This window comes from Diabrotica virgifera, chromosome 6, assembly GCF_917563875.1.
Source record: "Diabrotica virgifera virgifera chromosome 6, PGI_DIABVI_V3a".
Taxonomy (NCBI): Eukaryota; Metazoa; Arthropoda; class Insecta; order Coleoptera; family Chrysomelidae; genus Diabrotica; species Diabrotica virgifera.
In genome coordinates, this window is record NC_065448.1 from 247,685,095 (window position 1) to 247,703,295 (window position 18,201).

The 18,201-nt window shown below is 34.9% G+C and overlaps 1 protein-coding gene across 1 annotated transcript in view; it reads right to left on the reverse strand.

The window, feature by feature from the left end:
- Positions 1–18,201, reverse strand: part of LOC114338795 (serine/threonine-protein kinase Tor) — a 96,568-nt gene that overhangs the window by 65,711 nt on the left and 12,656 nt on the right. Inside the window, exons 5-11 of the mRNA XM_050655058.1 lie at positions 15,727–15,887; positions 15,233–15,510; positions 14,142–14,325; positions 12,049–12,145; positions 11,284–11,486; positions 6,681–6,916; positions 4,056–4,398 (exon numbers count right to left, since the gene is read on the reverse strand). Of these exons, the coding sequence (XP_050511015.1) occupies positions 4,056–4,398; positions 6,681–6,916; positions 11,284–11,486; positions 12,049–12,145; positions 14,142–14,325; positions 15,233–15,510; positions 15,727–15,887 (1,502 nt within the window). The remainder of the gene's footprint in view (positions 1–4,055; positions 4,399–6,680; positions 6,917–11,283; positions 11,487–12,048; positions 12,146–14,141; positions 14,326–15,232; positions 15,511–15,726; positions 15,888–18,201) is intronic.

Consider the following 18,201-nt stretch of genomic DNA (forward strand, 5'->3'; position numbering starts at 1 on the left):
ATATCTGATAATTGAATCTTAGGTTTTGGGACATGCAGAACTTTTTATAAAGAATAACTTTTTTTCGTAAAATTAATAATAAAAAAGTTTCCCATATGTTTCCAACTTAAGTAGACACGCTGTATAGAGTGTTGTTTTAAGTCACAATTACTTACTATTTTTTGCTAATCCGGACCTGGATTTTTCTTGTGATTGTTAAGTGTTTCGTTCCAATGTAGTAAAAATAAGTATTGATTATTTTTAAAATGAGTATTTATTCATTACCTTTTTAAAGTTAATAATAGGTACCTGCTTTTTAATAGTTTTTAAAAAGTTCAGTTTAATTTCCAAATTAGTCATTAAATTTTCTGCGCAAAAAATTGAAGCGAACCTATGAACTTGGTTTTTGGGTTTTTTTTCAAAATTTCAATATACTGGGCGTTGTTTCAAGGTCACAATTACTTTTAAGTTTTTGTTAATCCGGACCTGGATTTTTCTTCTTATTGATAAGTGGGTCGGTCCAAAGTAGTAAATAAATATTGATTATTTTTCAAATGAATATATATTCATTAACTTTAATAATTTATTATTAAAAGTTAATTATACCTGCTTTTTAAAGAGTTCTTAAAAATTTCAATATGTACATAATTTAAAAATTAAAGTCATTAAATTGTCATTAGTGGTTGGGTGGTTTGAGTTGTAAGTGTACCATGTAACGTGATCGTTGCGTTTGTTGCTTCAGGTAACAAAATCAGTCGAAGACAAAAGTTCACTGTTTAAGACATTTTTATTTGGAATCAAAATTACAAAAGATAAGATAATTAGCCTTAATTATTCGTTAATTTCGTTAACCAAATATATTTATAATCTACGCATCGAGCTTTCTGTTCACACCGATGTGACGATATTTTGTACATGAATGAATGATATCGCGTAGATTAGGAACTACTTTTATTAATACGACATGGATGCATAATAGACTAAGAGCCGCTATAGGTGAAATTTCTTAATCATTTTAGGCACGATGGGACCCTATAACTTAAATAGTAGAACCTAAAAGACAACGTTTGAACACTGTGCCGTCACTTTTTAGTGGCACATGCGTCGACAGTGGCGCATCAAGCTTTCCACTTATGGACGGGATAAATAAATTAAAAGTTAACAGAACTTACTAACAGAATTAATTTTTTTTTATTTTTTTAAGTTCTATGTGATTAACACATAGGATTCATCGTGATTTTAACCCACCACCCCTTCCCCCTGCCCCCACCATCAAAAACTTCATTTTTCGTTTTTATTTTTTTTTGGTGGGATGCAATAAATTTTAAAATTTCAAAAAATTCACACGCATAGTTGAGGCTTTTATAAAACATGCCTATTTTTTATAGACCCATAGGTAGAGTGTACATAACCTCAAAAAATTAAAAGAAATTTTTTTTTTCAAAAAAGGGTATAACTTTTTTCATAGATATATAATACTCTAGATTGCGCCCTGCGATCTTAAAATGGGTGACGGTTGCGACAGAGATAAATGAGCCTATTTGGTCGGTAGTCTCTTTTTAATTTAAGGGGAATATCGACGACGTGACTATCCCACTTTATCGAGTAATATTTGTTGACAGTTGGAGCGGGTGGTGACGAGAAATGGTCTTTGGTTTTCGGACGTGGATAATCGTGGTTCGAATCCCATACCAACTTTACCTTTTTTATTTTTATTTAATCAATATTGCGTTTATTAGATATTTTTACTTCTGAAAAATGGACCTAAGTAAATCTAGCAGATAATAAATGTAGTACCTATGTATAGTAAGTTAATATTGGAATACATAATTTGTGAACTGCATAGTAAAATAAAAGTCATTCGTTATTAATATAAATTCGTCCTTATTCGAATGATGTGAATAATATTTGTTTTGCTTCTACTTTTTTAAAAAATTGTAACAATAGTTTCATAAATAAAAATAATGTCTAATTACTTATAATTGAATCGGTCATTTCAAAAACAGCAAAGTCCACAATTTTGAGAAACTAACTTTTTGAGAGGAATAGACTCCTTTAAGATAAACGTTGTGTGCAAAAACGACACCAGTCCAGTAAAAACATTAGGAACAAAACTACAATTTTGATGGCATCCATTTCATCCACCTTTCGACTAGGTATATAGTTAAGTTTTCTTTGCTCTTCTGTAAAATTAGGAATATTATGTGACTCGTGTTGTTTTTGAAATGACCGATTCAATTAATAAATCGATGGTACATTATGTTGATATTAATTATTGGTAATTTTTTACGAATATTTTTAATTACTTTATACTATTCTACCATTAACTTATTAAAAAAAATAACATTGGCTTTTATATTTTTTAAAATCTATAGGTACCTACACAGTTTTTCTTATTTGTTATATATTTCTTTGCATAGATTTATTTTAGAGATGTAATAATATCTAATAAACGCAATATTGATTAAATTAAAAATAAAAAAGTAAAGATTGGTATGGGATTCGAACCAGGATTATCCACGTCCGAAGACAAACGACCAGTTCTCGTCGCCATCCGCTCGAACTGTCAAACCATCTAAAATACTCGACGACAGAGTAGGACAGTGACGTCGTCGATACTCCCCTTGAATTAGAAAGAGACTACCGACCAAATAGGCTCATTTATCTCTGTCGCAACCGTCACCCATTTTAAGATCGTAAGGCGCAATCTAGAGTATTATAAATCTATGACTTTTTTTGAGGAATAGCTGCAGGTCTAATTTTTTCTTAATCTTGTGTGTTTTATCAAACACTATATTTTTAATTTTTTTTTCAGATTTTTCCGTAAGTCTCCCCACCTTCAAAAATCCGAAAAACTGTTTTTTGGGGGGTTTTGGGGGATTTTCCCTATTTTATAGACTTCATAATATATCAAATCAATTTTGTTTTTATAGGTTATATGTAACTTGAAGTAACTGAGTTCTTTAGAATATTTAAAAATCAGAAAAACACGTTCAAACCCCCCAAAACCCCCTTAAAAAACAGTTTTTTGGATTTTTGAACGTGACTAATGTTACAGAAAAATCTGAAAAAAATTAGAAATATAGTGTTTGATAAAATACACAAGACTAAGAAAAAATTAGATCTGCAGCTATTCCCAAAAAAAAGTTACATACTTTAAAAAAAAAAAAAATTTAAATTTTTTTGAGGTTATGTACACTCAACCTACAGGTCTATAAAAAATAGACGTGTTTTATAAAAGCCTTAACTATGCGTGTAAATTTTTTGAAATTTTAAAATTGATTGCATCCCAAAAAAAAAAAATAAAATCGAAAAATAAAGTTTTTGATGGCGGGGGTAGGGAGAAGGGGGTGGTGGGTTAAAATTACGATGAATCTTATGTCTTAATCACATAAAACTTAAAAAAATGAAAAAAATTAAATTCTGGTAATGAGGGAGGGTATTTTTTAATTTATGTATCCCGTCCGTAAGTGGAAAGTTTGATGCGCCACTGTAGACACATGTGCCACTGAAAAGTGACGGCACAGTGCTCAAACGTTTTCTTTTAGGTTCTACTATTTAAGTTATAGGGTCCCGTCTAAAACGACGGCGGAAAATATATTTGGGACAACTCACCTCTTGTTGTTTATTATTCTTCGATCAGCGCTCCAAGAATAATCAACTAGGCTTTTCGTTCTGACTTTTATATCGTACGAGACGGTACAAAAACACATTTTACTTAATTCATTCGCGTACTCTAGACGGTCACAACCAAATATCACATATGTGTACCAAATATCAAAAAATATATAAGGTGGTTCTAGACAAAATCGAGAAAACACCCTGTAACTCGGTTATAAAATTCGGTTGGGCAATAAATGTTGTATATTTACAACGGGCTCAGTGACCTCTATTCACCATTCAAGTATTTCCGTTTCCCAATGCTGTATAAGCGCTAGATCCTTCTCAATACGAAAGGCATTTGGCTGAAAATATTGATCCTTACTTTTATAATTAGGAGACATATGGGTTTAAAAAAAAAGATACAACAAAGTTGTAGAGCAAGATATTTACGAAAATTTATATTTTGCACTTACCTAATAATCCTAAAACTCTAATAGTTTCTCTTCGAATAGAAGATTGTTGCTCAGTTTTTAAAAAATTGATCAGAACATCTAGTAGCATCGGGTATTGATTATATGGATTAACAAGGTGTCCCGTAGCACCTACTAACTGTCCAAGAGTACATAAAGCTGCTGATCTTTTATCCGGCGAAGAAGAATCTCCGAGGATGTCCAATAAAATCTGCATAAGTTCGTGCATCCACTGCTGCAATTCTGAGTCTCCGCCTGTAACTTCCGCTAAATCTCCAATGGTGAGCAAAACAGAGAGGATCACACCAGGGTTCGGTTCAGACTCTTTCAATTTTGGCACCAAAACCTGAAAAATGGGTTTCAACTATAAACAGCCCTATTCTGTAACTTTTAACAAATCGAATAGAAATGACCAAGTGGAATCGTAATTACCCGAAATCGGAATGTTTGATATCTATCGCGTAATTTTCGTGTTTGGATTGCTATTCTGTAACTCATATCGTAATCGAAATCTCTGACTTCTATTTCACGCGGTTCTGAGGAGGCGGCAACCGCGCATTAACCAGTGTTCTGTGACCTGGTTGTTACTCGAAATATGACACCGTTGCCATCTCCTCAATGTTTTCATACTTTCTTCATACTATCCTCAAGTTTTGAAAAGTAAATAAAATATTAGTGTAAATACTGCATGCAAAAAGCTCAAAAGAGGATAAATGGTTTTAAATTAGAGTTAATTAAAATTTATATAAAAAAAAGATAAACTGATAAATAAAAAGATAAGTGAAAGTGAATATAAGAAGTATAAATGCTTTTAACGCTCGGTTTTATAATCAGTTAAAGTGGACTTTAAATTTTAAGTTGGTACCTTTATCAATGCAATTCATACGGGTAAATGTCAACTTTAAAGTGAACTTTAGTTAATGTTCACTTTAAGTTGATTATGAAACCGGGCGTTTTAAATCAAAGATATTTAAGTTGATGTTATTAATTCATAATTATTAATAAATTATTTAAAATTGATATTACTAATAATCTTTAAGATACGACTCCAGCTGAAATAACTGCTAAACAACTTTTCCCAAAAATGGCATCTTTTCTATAATTTGTTCAGACTATGAGCGTTGACTGATAAATATACAAGTAGGTATACTGGTATAATATAGAAATATATATTATATATTTATCAATCAACGCATAAGAAGTCTATTGTATGCTATTCTCGTACATTATACCATTGATTGAAATTGTACAAGAAATAAAAGCGAAAACAGTATGGCAACACTGCGAGCGGCAAACATTCAGATGTCACATAGCAAATAAATAAGGTTAGGTCCTACAACATGTCTAAATTAAATATATAATTATCTAAACAAATAAAGCCACAGACTAAAAATGAAGCAGCAAAAAAAAGGTAGAAATACTATAAATAATAATAATAAATAATACTATAAGTAGTAATCAATTATTTTATATATAAAATATAAACGTCAAAACAAAACAAAATGCGCTTGCGTCAACCACAATTCCGATAATCGAAATCTCTTCTCGACAGGATAAATGCTGTCGAAGTGATTTCTATTCACTGTTACGATTGTAGAGATTCCGAAGTAGTTATGGAATACGGATTTGGACTACATATTTCTATTCGACTTAGCCACTTCTATTCGATTTTACTGACTTCTATCATCGAAATGAGTTACAGAGTAGGCTTGAATATTGTGAACGGTGAAGTCATCAATAATTTGCGATATGCGGACGACACAGTACTCCTAGCTTCTACTCAAGAAGATCTGCAAACAGTACTTGATAGTGGCGTTGAGAGTTGTAAGGAAGCAGGTCTGGATCTGAACATACGGAAAACCAAAATACTCGTAATAACTGAACAACAGAATATAAAATCGTCTCTATATGTAAATAATACCAAACTTAAGCAAGCTGATCAAAGTGTTTACATTGCATATCAGTTAAATTGTAAAGCAGAGAGTCACGACGAAATTAGATCTAGGATAGAGGCAGGCCAGAGCCGCTTTTAGAAGGATGTCCAAGGTTTTATGTAACAAAGACCTAAAATTGGCATTGAGGATCCGCCTACTTCGCTGCTACGTGTTCTCGGTCCTACTTTACGGTGTCGAGTCCTGGACTGTGAATAAAATCGATCTAAATCGCCTTGAGGCTTTCGAAAGGTGGTGCTATAGAAGAATTTTAAAAGTTTCTTGGGTGAAGAAGATTCGAAACTCCACAATACTAGAACGTCTCAGCAAGACAACTGTGATTATAAAAAGCATCAAGAAGAGAAAACTGTAGTATTTCGGACATGTAATGAGAGGTCCCAAATATAGGTTGCTACAAAATATTATGCAAGGGAAATAGCAGGCAAACGCAGTCCAGGACGAAGAAGTACTTCATGGTTGAAGAACTTGCGAGATTGGTATGGTGTTGATACAAGCATGCTGTTTAGGGTGGCAGTGAATAAAATTAAGATAGCTATGATGGTAACCACCTTTCTGAAAGGGCATGGTACATGAAGAAGAAGAATCAAAATAATGTTTGATACACGCAGGAAAAGAACAGGACGTTCGACTGAAGGTTAACTTATTATTAGGTTTAAACTTAAGTTTATTCCATTACCTTCAAGATCGGTTCCATATATGGCCTAATCAGTCTTGGTGCGCTAACAACCAGGTGATCCAACATCCTAGCTCCTTGTTCTTTATTTCTTCCTATTCCAGAATGTTCAAGTTCTGTCAGCAATTGCACTAGAACTTTTCTTAAACTTGGCATAACATAAGCAGGGTTCATACAGCTCAAACGACCAATGGTAAATAACGCCACTTCTCTGATTTCAAACACTTCATCTTGTAGAGCTACAAAAGAAATAATAAAATTATTCTTTAAAATATACAGATATTACATCAGACATAATCCACCAATCACTAACGTTACGTTTAAATTTAAATGTAAATGAAAGACTAAGTTTTCACTCTAATGGCATATAACATATCCCACCAGAATGAAAACAATGGGAACCTTCTCTGGTTACACCTCCGAGGCTTCTACAATTTGCAAGCCATACGGATGCTGAGACTAAGGAAGATGAGGGAATTCTACAATTTACAATTCACGTCACATCTGCTCAGCGCGGTAAAGTTCCAACGAGACTGGTTCCCTTCATACTCCACACAGAGTAAATGTAAATCAAAAATGAATAACCATTTTCAATTTCGTTGCAAAACGAAAATACAGCCGAACCATATTCCAGTCCAATCAGAGAGTGCTGCAAGCACCTCTACCGGTTTCGAAACTTATTAGTCTCTCATCAGGAGGCACATATGCTGCTCTCCCTGATCCAACCAAAACATACCCCAGCGTGCAGTCCCGAATTGCAACGAACGAAATGGCATAGATGCCCTAGCGGCAACTGCTAGCAAAAGACTAAGTTTTCACTCTAATGGCATATAACATATCCCACCAGAATGAAAACAATGGGAACCTTCTCTGGTTACACCTCCGAGGCTTCTACAATTTGCAAGCCATACGGATGCTGAGACTAAGGAAGATGAGGGAATTCTACAATTTACAATTCACGTCACATCTGCTCAGCGCGGTAAAGTTCCAACGAGACTGGTTCCCTTCATACTCCACACAGAGTAAATGTAAATCAAAAATGAATAACCATTTTCAATTTCGTTGCAAAACGAAAATACAGCCGAACCATATTCCAGTCCAATCAGAGAGTGCTGCAAGCACCTCTACCGGTTTCGAAACTTATTAGTCTCTCATCAGGAGGCACATATGCTGCTCTCCCTGATCCAACCAAAACATACCCCAGCGTGCAGTCCCGAATTGCAACGAACGAAATGGCATAGATGCCCTAGCGGCAACTGCTAGCAAAAGACTAAGTTTTCACTCTAATGGCATATAACATATCCCACCAGAATGAAAACAATGGGAACCTTCTCTGGTTACACCTCCGAGGCTTCTACAATTTGCAAGCCATACGGATGCTGAGACTAAGGAAGATGAGGGAATTCTACAATTTACAATTCACGTCACATCTGCTCAGCGCGGTAAAGTTCCAACGAGACTGGTTCCCTTCATACTCCACACAGAGTAAATGTAAATCAAAAATGAATAACCATTTTCAATTTCGTTGCAAAACGAAAATACAGCCGAACCATATTCCAGTCCAATCAGAGAGTGCTGCAAGCACCGAAATTTTGCGTTTTGCAACGAAATTGAAAATGGTTATTCATTTTTGATTTACATTTACTCTGTGTGGAGTATGAAGGGAACCAGTCTCGTTGGAACTTTACCGCGCTGAGCAGATGTGACGTGAATTGTAAATTGTAGAATTCCCTCATCTTCCTTAGTCTCAGCATCCGTATGGCTTGCAAATTGTAGAAGCCTCGGAGGTGTAACCAGAGAAGGTTCCCATTGTTTTCATTCTGGTGGGATATGTTATATGCCATTAGAGTGAAAACTTAGTCTTTTGCTAGCAGTTGCCGCTAGGGCATCTATGCCATTTCGTTCGTTGCAATTCGGGACTGCACGCTGGGGTATGTTTTGGTTGGATCAGGGAGAGCAGCATATGTGCCTCCTGATGAGAGACTAATAAGTTTCGAAACCGGTAGAGGTGCTTGCAGCACTCTCTGATTGGACTGGAATATGGTTCGGCTGTATTTTCGTTTTGCAACGAAATTGAAAATGGTTATTCATTTTTGATTTACATTTACTCTGTGTGGAGTATGAAGGGAACCAGTCTCGTTGGAACTTTACCGCGCTGAGCAGATGTGACGTGAATTGTAAATTGTAGAATTCCCTCATCTTCCTTAGTCTCAGCATCCGTATGGCTTGCAAATTGTAGAAGCCTCGGAGGTGTAACCAGAGAAGGTTCCCATTGTTTTCATTCTGGTGGGATATGTTATATGCCATTAGAGTGAAAACTTAGTCTTTTGCTAGCAGTTGCCGCTAGGGCATCTATGCCATTTCGTTCGTTGCAATTCGGGACTGCACGCTGGGGTATGTTTTGGTTGGATCAGGGAGAGCAGCATATGTGCCTCCTGATGAGAGACTAATAAGTTTCGAAACCGGTAGAGGTGCTTGCAGCACTCTCTGATTGGACTGGAATATGGTTCGGCTGTATTTTCGTTTTGCAACGAAATTGAAAATGGTTATTCATTTTTGATTTACATTTACTCTGTGTGGAGTATGAAGGGAACCAGTCTCGTTGGAACTTTACCGCGCTGAGCAGATGTGACGTGAATTGTAAATTGTAGAATTCCCTCATCTTCCTTAGTCTCAGCATCCGTATGGCTTGCAAATTGTAGAAGCCTCGGAGGTGTAACCAGAGAAGGTTCCCATTGTTTTCATTCTGGTGGGATATGTTATATGCCATTAGAGTGAAAACTTAGTCTTTTGCTAGCAGTTGCCGCTAGGGCATCTATGCCATTTCGTTCGTTGCAATTCGGGACTGCACGCTGGGGTATGTTTTGGTTGGATCAGGGAGAGCAGCATATGTGCCTCCTGATGAGAGACTAATAAGTTTCGAAACCGGTAGAGGTGCTTGCAGCACTCTCTGATTGGACTGGAATATGGTTCGGCTGTATTTTCGTTTTGCAACGAAATTGAAAATGGTTATTCATTTTTGATTTACATTTACTCTGTGTGGAGTATGAAGGGAACCAGTCTCGTTGGAACTTTACCGCGCTGAGCAGATGTGACGTGAATTGTAAATTGTAGAATTCCCTCATCTTCCTTAGTCTCAGCATCCGTATGGCTTGCAAATTGTAGAAGCCTCGGAGGTGTAACCAGAGAAGGTTCCCATTGTTTTCATTCTGGTGGGATATGTTATATGCCATTAGAGTGAAAACTTAGTCTTTTGCTAGCAGTTGCCGCTAGGGCATCTATGCCATTTCGTTCGTTGCAATTCGGGACTGCACGCTGGGGTATGTTTTGGTTGGATCAGGGAGAGCAGCATATGTGCCTCCTGATGAGAGACTAATAAGTTTCGAAACCGGTAGAGGTGCTTGCAGCACTCTCTGATTGGACTGGAATATGGTTCGGCTGTATTTTCGTTTTGCAACGAAATTGAAAATGGTTATTCATTTTTAAATGTAAATGTATTAGAAAACACAAAAGAACCCATTAAATTAGAAGTAAGGAAACTAACGGAAGTTGGTGTAAAGAGAAACTTCAACAAAAATACCTGAACACTTTGACAAATTAGACACTATAGCCAATGAGATCAACAAACAATGGTAAACACTGCAAAAAACTGTGTTTTCTAACTGTTTTACTAACAGACTGGGACCAAAGCTAGATTTTCACCAACCACTACAGCAAGCTGGATTTAGGAGTGGTTTTTTAACGAATGGCCACCTACAAACAATCAAATCCTTAATATAGTCGGTATTGACGGTCCAGTAAGCTGAGGCGCAGTCGATCGACAGGTTTAGTGGATTTGCGATCGCTGGTTCGAGCCTCAGCTAGGTCATGAAATTAATAAAAGGCCAACGCCGTAGTATAAAACTCTCAATAAAGTCTACGACTTGGTCTGGAATGAGCTGGCGTCTGATCGGCCTATGGAGAAGCGGTACGGCAAGGGATAAGGGCTTGCGGCTTGGTGATACTCCTCCATAGATCCCTACCGAAGGGCGTTGACGCCTAAGAACGGTGTATATATATATATATATATATATATATATATATATATATATATATAAATGGGGAGTTTCTAAACAACTTGAGGTTTGCAGACGACATAATCCTTATATTGCAGACCGGGTAGATCATGCAGACCAACTTCTTCAAGATCTTCAGGACTCTTGTACATGAGTTGATCTTACAATTAACTTTTCCAAAATATGTAACATGACCAACGCTATACTGGCCAAAAACATCTTAACAAATGGCACGCAAATTGAACAAGTGTATAAGTATAAATAACTGGGCCACGAGATTAAATTAAGAAGAGACAATCAAACAACAGAGTTAAACAGGAGCATACGACTAACATGGACAGCTTACGGAAATCAGCTTACAGTCTTGAGATCAGATATTCTCATGTACTTGAAGAAGAAGGTCTTTGACCAATGTATACTCCCAGTTCTAACATATGGACACAAACACATTGACCCTTTGACCACATATGGAATGGAATTATTTACGGGAGGCCTATATTCAGCAGCGAACTCAAAACGGCTGATGATGGCTTAAAGATATTGTTACTCACCTATAAACAGAGCCCCTAACGATTCTGCTTGAGCTAAATGATGATCAAAAGTAGGATCGAGTGACATCAAAACCCCCCGACGTACTGTAGCTTCCATATCAATTAAGCCAACACTTAACAGCCTATTTAGAACTGATGCAACTGTCTTGGTAACGGTTTCGGATGGATTTTTGGTTGTGCTTCTGATTGCATGACGTAGTAGCCTGAAGAAATGTGTAAAGTATAAAAATAGGTACATATCTACAAATATATATATATATATATATATATATATATATATATATATATAATTTATATACAGACCGTTTAGTTTTTGATTAGATATAAGACACTAAAGGAAGCGCTAAAATCGGCAACGTTGTTGTATACTATAATTGTATTTTAATTGATAAAGATGTTCAAAATAAAATTTATCTCATCATTCCAATAGGGCTTTTCATTCACAGTCATTTGTTTCGAGCTTATGTCAAATGTCGTATAATCCGTGTAAATTAATATTATACACAGATTATACAACATATGACAGAAGCTCGAAACAAATGGCAATCGATGAAAAGCCCTATAGTAACAGTATGTTATTAAAATCACTTTATCAATTTTTCTCTTTTCTCAATTTAAGCAATTATGCAAGTAACGGTTGTCCAAGAATATTCAAAAACTAAACGAAATTTTGTGTCTATTTTACCGAATTTCACTATGATTTAATTTTTAATTATGTCTCAAACATGTACATAGTCTAAATTCAAATCAAAATTACTTATTTACCTGCATGTGGTTTTCACTGCTTCAAGCCTTATCTCAGTCTGTTCGTGCACAAGGAAGTGATTTGCACAACGTTGAACAAATGGCAAAAGTCGTTGACCTGCAAAATTAGATTTAAAAATATTAACAAATTAAAAAGGCATGTATTAATTTCGAAATAATTAAGCTGTACAACAGATTTCACAAAGAAAACACAGTCAGAATTAAAAAAAAATAATGCAAAAGTATTCGGTATTCATTTTATTCACTTCTTGACCCCTTATATTTTATATCATACTCTTCAAATCATTTTCAGGCAATATAAATAATCTTGAGCAATTATTACTTGGGTCATCTGCAAAGTTTAGCGTATATACCAGTGTTGGTGAGTGGTATCCCCATTGTTCTAAATTTTTGTTTCCATCTTTTTAAAGCACTTTCGAGGTATATTTTAAATAAAGTGGGGAACAGGCAACATCCTTGCTTTAATCCTTTTGATATTATAAATCCTGTTATTATTGTGTCCCTGTTTTTATTTCTGTTATGGGTTGATTGTATAGTATTTTGACGGCTTTTATTAATTCTATATTAATATTCGTACTTTCCATTGACTGCCACAGCTTCTTCAGTGGAATGCTATCGTAGGCTTTCCGTAGGTCGACGAACAACCTACAGTTTATCCCAAACCCTTTTTCAGTGCGTCATTAATTTTGACGTCATATAAGATTTTAAGCATGTCGCGAATCGTTGCATGACATTTTAGTTAAATCTGACACTGACAGTTGTCAGAATATTTATATTTATGTTTGTATAAATATCAGTATTTATATAAATATTTGCCAGACTATTAATATTTAAAATATTTTAAGGAAAAAAGAAATCGATGTAGAATACAATTTCACTATACAATGCCCGAATATACCAATGACATAAAATATTTTTATATTTACGTTGTTGACAAATTTCTAACCTAGAATTACAATTGACCTTTTATCCGTTAACACTGTGAAAGTACTGTCACGATAGATTAATTTTGTTTCAAATTATCTTTATTCGCATCATGGATTATTTATCTATTTGTCAAACCGACTTATACTTGTAGATGTATAATTGTCAACCAATTATACATCTACAAGTATAAGTCGCTTTAATATGGAAATACCCTTCAACGAATACATAATTTTTAGAAGTTCTATGTATAACAATCACGGACGTACGCTTTTTTCTGTCTCTTCGAGCTTAATGCGTTAGAGCGGATTTGACAAACTATGATGCACTGAAAAAAGGGGTTTGGGATCAACTGTATGAATTTCTTGATTCCGTGCAATCTTTTATTGTATTATCTGGGTTAAAAAGAAAATGTGGTATATAGTCGATTAACCCGTACGAAATCCTGCTTGTTCTTTTGCTTCACAAGCTAAATATTCTTTCTCGATTCGATTCTTCAAAACCTCTCCATATATTCTAGTCATACATCCGGTTACAACCATTCCTTGGTCATTTTCACAATTGTTTCTACCATCCTTTTTATGTATAGTACTGAGATGCGATATTTTCCATTCTATAGGGATTTCACTTGTGTTTATCTATTTATTTATTAAGCTCAACAGGCCTTTAGGCTAGGGCTAAAATGTTTACATTTCTAATTACAAATTTTATTTAATTACACTTCAGTCTTTTTATACATTCCTTCACCACCTCCCTCCATCTCCTTCTGTCCAATGCAGTTCTTTCCATCTCTCAATGTTACTTTTCTTCAGGTCTTCGTACACGCTGTCCTTCCATATTTTCCTTGGTCTGCCTTTCCTTCTCTTTTGTATTGGTCTTCCTGAGAGTACCATTTTTGGCATTCTTTTACTTCCCATTCTCTTGATGTGCCCCAAATATCTTATTCTCTTTGCTTTAATCGTCGTCGCGATCGTTGATTCTTTATATAGTTCTTCCAATTCTTTATTGGTTTTTCTTCTCCACTGACCTTCTATTTTCACACCTCTATATATTGCTCTTTCCATTTTTCTCTCCCATCTTTCTAAAAAGTCTAAGGTTGTGTTTATGTATTTGTACAAAATACGATAACCTATTCATATTTATTTTAAAAAAATGACAATAATACAAACCTTCGAAGTCAAACGTTCCTAAAGTGTGAAGCGCTAGAACAATTATTTGAGTATCATACGAGTCATATGAGCCAGTCAATGGCATCAAATTTGTAGTTAAATGACGTGGAGTGCCAGGATGAATTAACGGTTTATTTAGCAAAATTTGTGATAACATCTTCAGCAATCCTAGGCTAATTTTTTCCTAAAACGTTCAGAGAATATTATTATCGTAACTTTAATCCCAATATACAGGGTGTAACAAAAATACAGGTCATAAATTAAGTCACATGTTCTAGGACCCAAAATAGTTCTATTGAACCTAACTTACCTTGTACAAATGTGCATATAAAAAAGTTATAGACCCCTGAAGTTATAACATAAAAATATATATTTTCGAATATATTGAAAACTATTAGAGATTTTTTATTGAAAATGGACACGTGATATTCTTATGGAAAGAACATCTTTAAAAAAAATAAAAGTGAATTTTGTGCACCCTATAAAAATTTTATGGGGGCGTTGTTCCCTTAAACCCCGCCAAATATTTGTATACGTTCCATTTAAATTATTCTTTTAGTACCATTAGTTAAACCAGATGTTTTTAAAACTTTTATCTCTCTTCGTAATTTTTCGACAGGAAAGTTTTTATAGAGATATTTTGAACATTTGTAAAATCCAACACAAATTTTTTACATGGTAAGTAAGATACTTACTTATAGAGACTTGGTAATCATATAAAATATTATTGTGAATTTACATTTTTTAGGTATATTTTGAAACATATTAACATCTCGATAAAAAATCGTTTATCGAAGAATACTAAGAGGCAAAACAGTTTTAAAAACATTGTGTTTAACTAATGCTACCACAACAATAATTTAATTGGAACATACACAAAAGTTTGGGGGGGGGGGGTTAAGGGAACAAAACTCCATAAAATTTTTATGGGGTGTATAAATTTCACTGTTATTATTCTTTTGAGATGCTTTTCAAAACTTTTTCAGTGCTTTATTGTTAGGATAAAATGAACTTGTATCAAGTAACGGTCGAATCCATCATTTATTTAAAGGAAACCTAAGTGAAGATAATAATATTGACAGTGATCTTACCTTGTGAGCAGGGACACTTTTGGCAAGCTCTCTCAAACAAATGGTAAGAGATGACGACAATCCAGTTGCCAACATCTGTTCCAAAATAATTGGAATATCCATTTTGTCGTGACTATTGAGAGACAAAGCAAGGAATGTTATACATTTAAACACGCAAGGGTCGATATTCGGACGTTTCTTCAAGGTCATTTCACTTCTCGGAAGTGCTCCTTTAATAAGATCCATTATTTTGTCTACGTAGGGTTCTATATCTTCTTCTACAGCAACTGCAATCAAACCTACAACAGGCAAAAAAATAACTAATGAAAAACAAACGTATACAGTATGTAAATCTTTCAGTTGGACATAGGTAATATACATTCAGGTAAGGGTTCTACTATATTTCTTACTTAAACTATACTACTAAACTGATTTTATGATGTAAAGTGACTATTATTATTAGATATCATTAGAGGCGTTTCTGATAGAAGTGAAAAATATATTATAGGACTTACCAACTGCAATAAAGGCCATATTTCTCTCCTTGTCCCTGCTCTTTAACATGTTAAACAGATAAGTCATAGCACCAGGTAAATGTTTTTCTACAAAATCTTTCCTATCAAAAGCTGCGAGTCGAGGTAAAATATTCAATAATGTTTGCTGAACATAAGTATACCTATAAAAAAGGATAGATGTATTCCGGTGGTGTGTTTGACGGAAGTAATAAAAAATAAGTGTAACAACGAACAGTAATATATTTATTTATTTGCGTAACAAAAAGTGTTTTGCTTATACATCGCGTAAGAGGGTTTGTTATTGTTTTCGGCCCAGCGAGCGGCCGATGTCTCTGGGGTGTTGTAACCGACTGACTGAGTGGCTGAAAAGAAACCACAGACGCTAATCTGTTTGTGTTTTACCATCTGACCAGATGGGCAATAAATTATTTAGATCTGGCGTTTAAAGGTTGAAACATTTCTGCAGTTTACGTTTTCGAATACATGTCCAATTGTGAGTTATTGACATAAGGTCTAATAAGGTAATTAATTTATGGGGAATTCAGTTTGTTAAACTGAACACACAAAAGACATATATGGTTAAGTATACATTCCGTTTTGTAAAACTGTGTCCCTCTTAGCATCTGGTTTGTATTTTACATATGTGAATTTATATGACCCATATTATTTCGTTTTGAGAAAAGTTATTAAAAATTAAGAAAATAAAATTAGCAAAAATAGTACGGCTATAGATGTATACAGTGTGTCCCGAAAGTAACGCATAAAATTCATAACTTTGTTCATGACATAGGAAAAAACACAAACAGGTCGATACTCAGTTACATTAGAAGTGTTACACCCAGAAGAAATAATTTCTTGGACTTTTTGACAACAGAATGAATATATTTAAAGCATGCAATAAAAATAAACTGACTAGACTGTGGAAGCGATCATCAACTCCTGGTATTGAACGTTCGACTTCGTTTTAAAGTCTCCAAAAGAAGACCCCAGAGAAAAGTCAAAAATTCATCAAAAAGCAATGACTTCCTAGAAGCTCTTTCTTTACACCAAGTAGATAGTGACCCTGAGAGCACTTGGATCTATCTCAAAAATAAGGTAATCGAGGCTGCAAAAGACTGAAAAGACTGTGAGGCAGCGGTTTCCACTGGCCGTAAGCCATGGCTATCCGATAATACGTGGACTGTGATTCAACGCAGAAAAGAACATAAAACTAGATACGGAACAAACAATGAATACAGAGCGTTATCGAGAGAAATAAAAAACAGTGCCGCAAAGATAAAGCTGATTACGGGCCGGTATTTTATGTCTCGATTAACAGTCCGTTAGTTAACGGAGGTTTAATCGGGACCTCTTTAGGGTCTCTTGCGTTGTAATACATGCAATTACAAATTACAAGTATTATTATAATTATAAATAAGTATAATAATAATTATAATTGCATTTATTACAACGCAAGAGACCCTAAAGAGGTCCCGATTAAACCTCCGTTAACTAACGGGCTGTTAATCGAGACATAAAGTACCGGGCCTACATCTCTCAAATATGCAGAGAGATAGAGGAATATGGCTGTCGAAATGAACCGAGGGACTTATTCCAGAAGATCAAACTCCTTACCAGAGAATTTAAACCTCAAACGTGGTCTGTAATAGATAAGGAAGGTAATTTAAAGACCGATACTGATGGAATATTGGAAACATGGCGAAACTACTGTGGCGAGCTGTATAAAAATAACGAGGTATCAGCAGAAAACCAGTGGCCTTCTGACTACCCTAGAGAACCTACTGTCTTACTCGCTGAAGTCAAAGATGCAATTAAATCACTAAAATCCCCAGACATTGATTCAATACCATGTGAAATACTACAGTTACTAGGTGACAAAGGATTACATATCATCCATTCTATCTGTGTCGCTGTTTGGAATTCAGAAAAATGGCCATCTGATTGGTGTACCTCAATTTATATCCCACTACACAAAAAAGGAACTACTACCAGATGTGAAAACTACCGCACACAGTCAGTAAAAACACATGCTAGTAAAATATTGTTGCATATCATCAAAAACAGATTAAAAATCTATCTACATTACCAAATACCTCATGAACAAGCGGGGTTTGTAAATGGTAAAGGTACAAGGGAACAAATCCTGAACCTGAGACAACTCATTGAAAAGTCTAGAGAATTTCAAGTACCTATGATTATATGCTTCGTTGACTACCAAAAAGCATTTGATTGTGTAAGCTGGATAAATCTGTGGTCAATTTTAATAGAAATAAGCGCACCAATGCACCTGGTGACACTTATTAAAAATCTGTACCAGTCTAATATAGCGGCAGTACGACTAGATCAGAAGTTCTCAAACCAATTCAAGACCGAGAGAGGTGTTAGACAAGGATGCGTACTGCCACCTGACTTATTTAACATTTATGGTAAACATGTCATGAGGATGGTTTTAGAAGGATGGGTGGAGTAACAGTA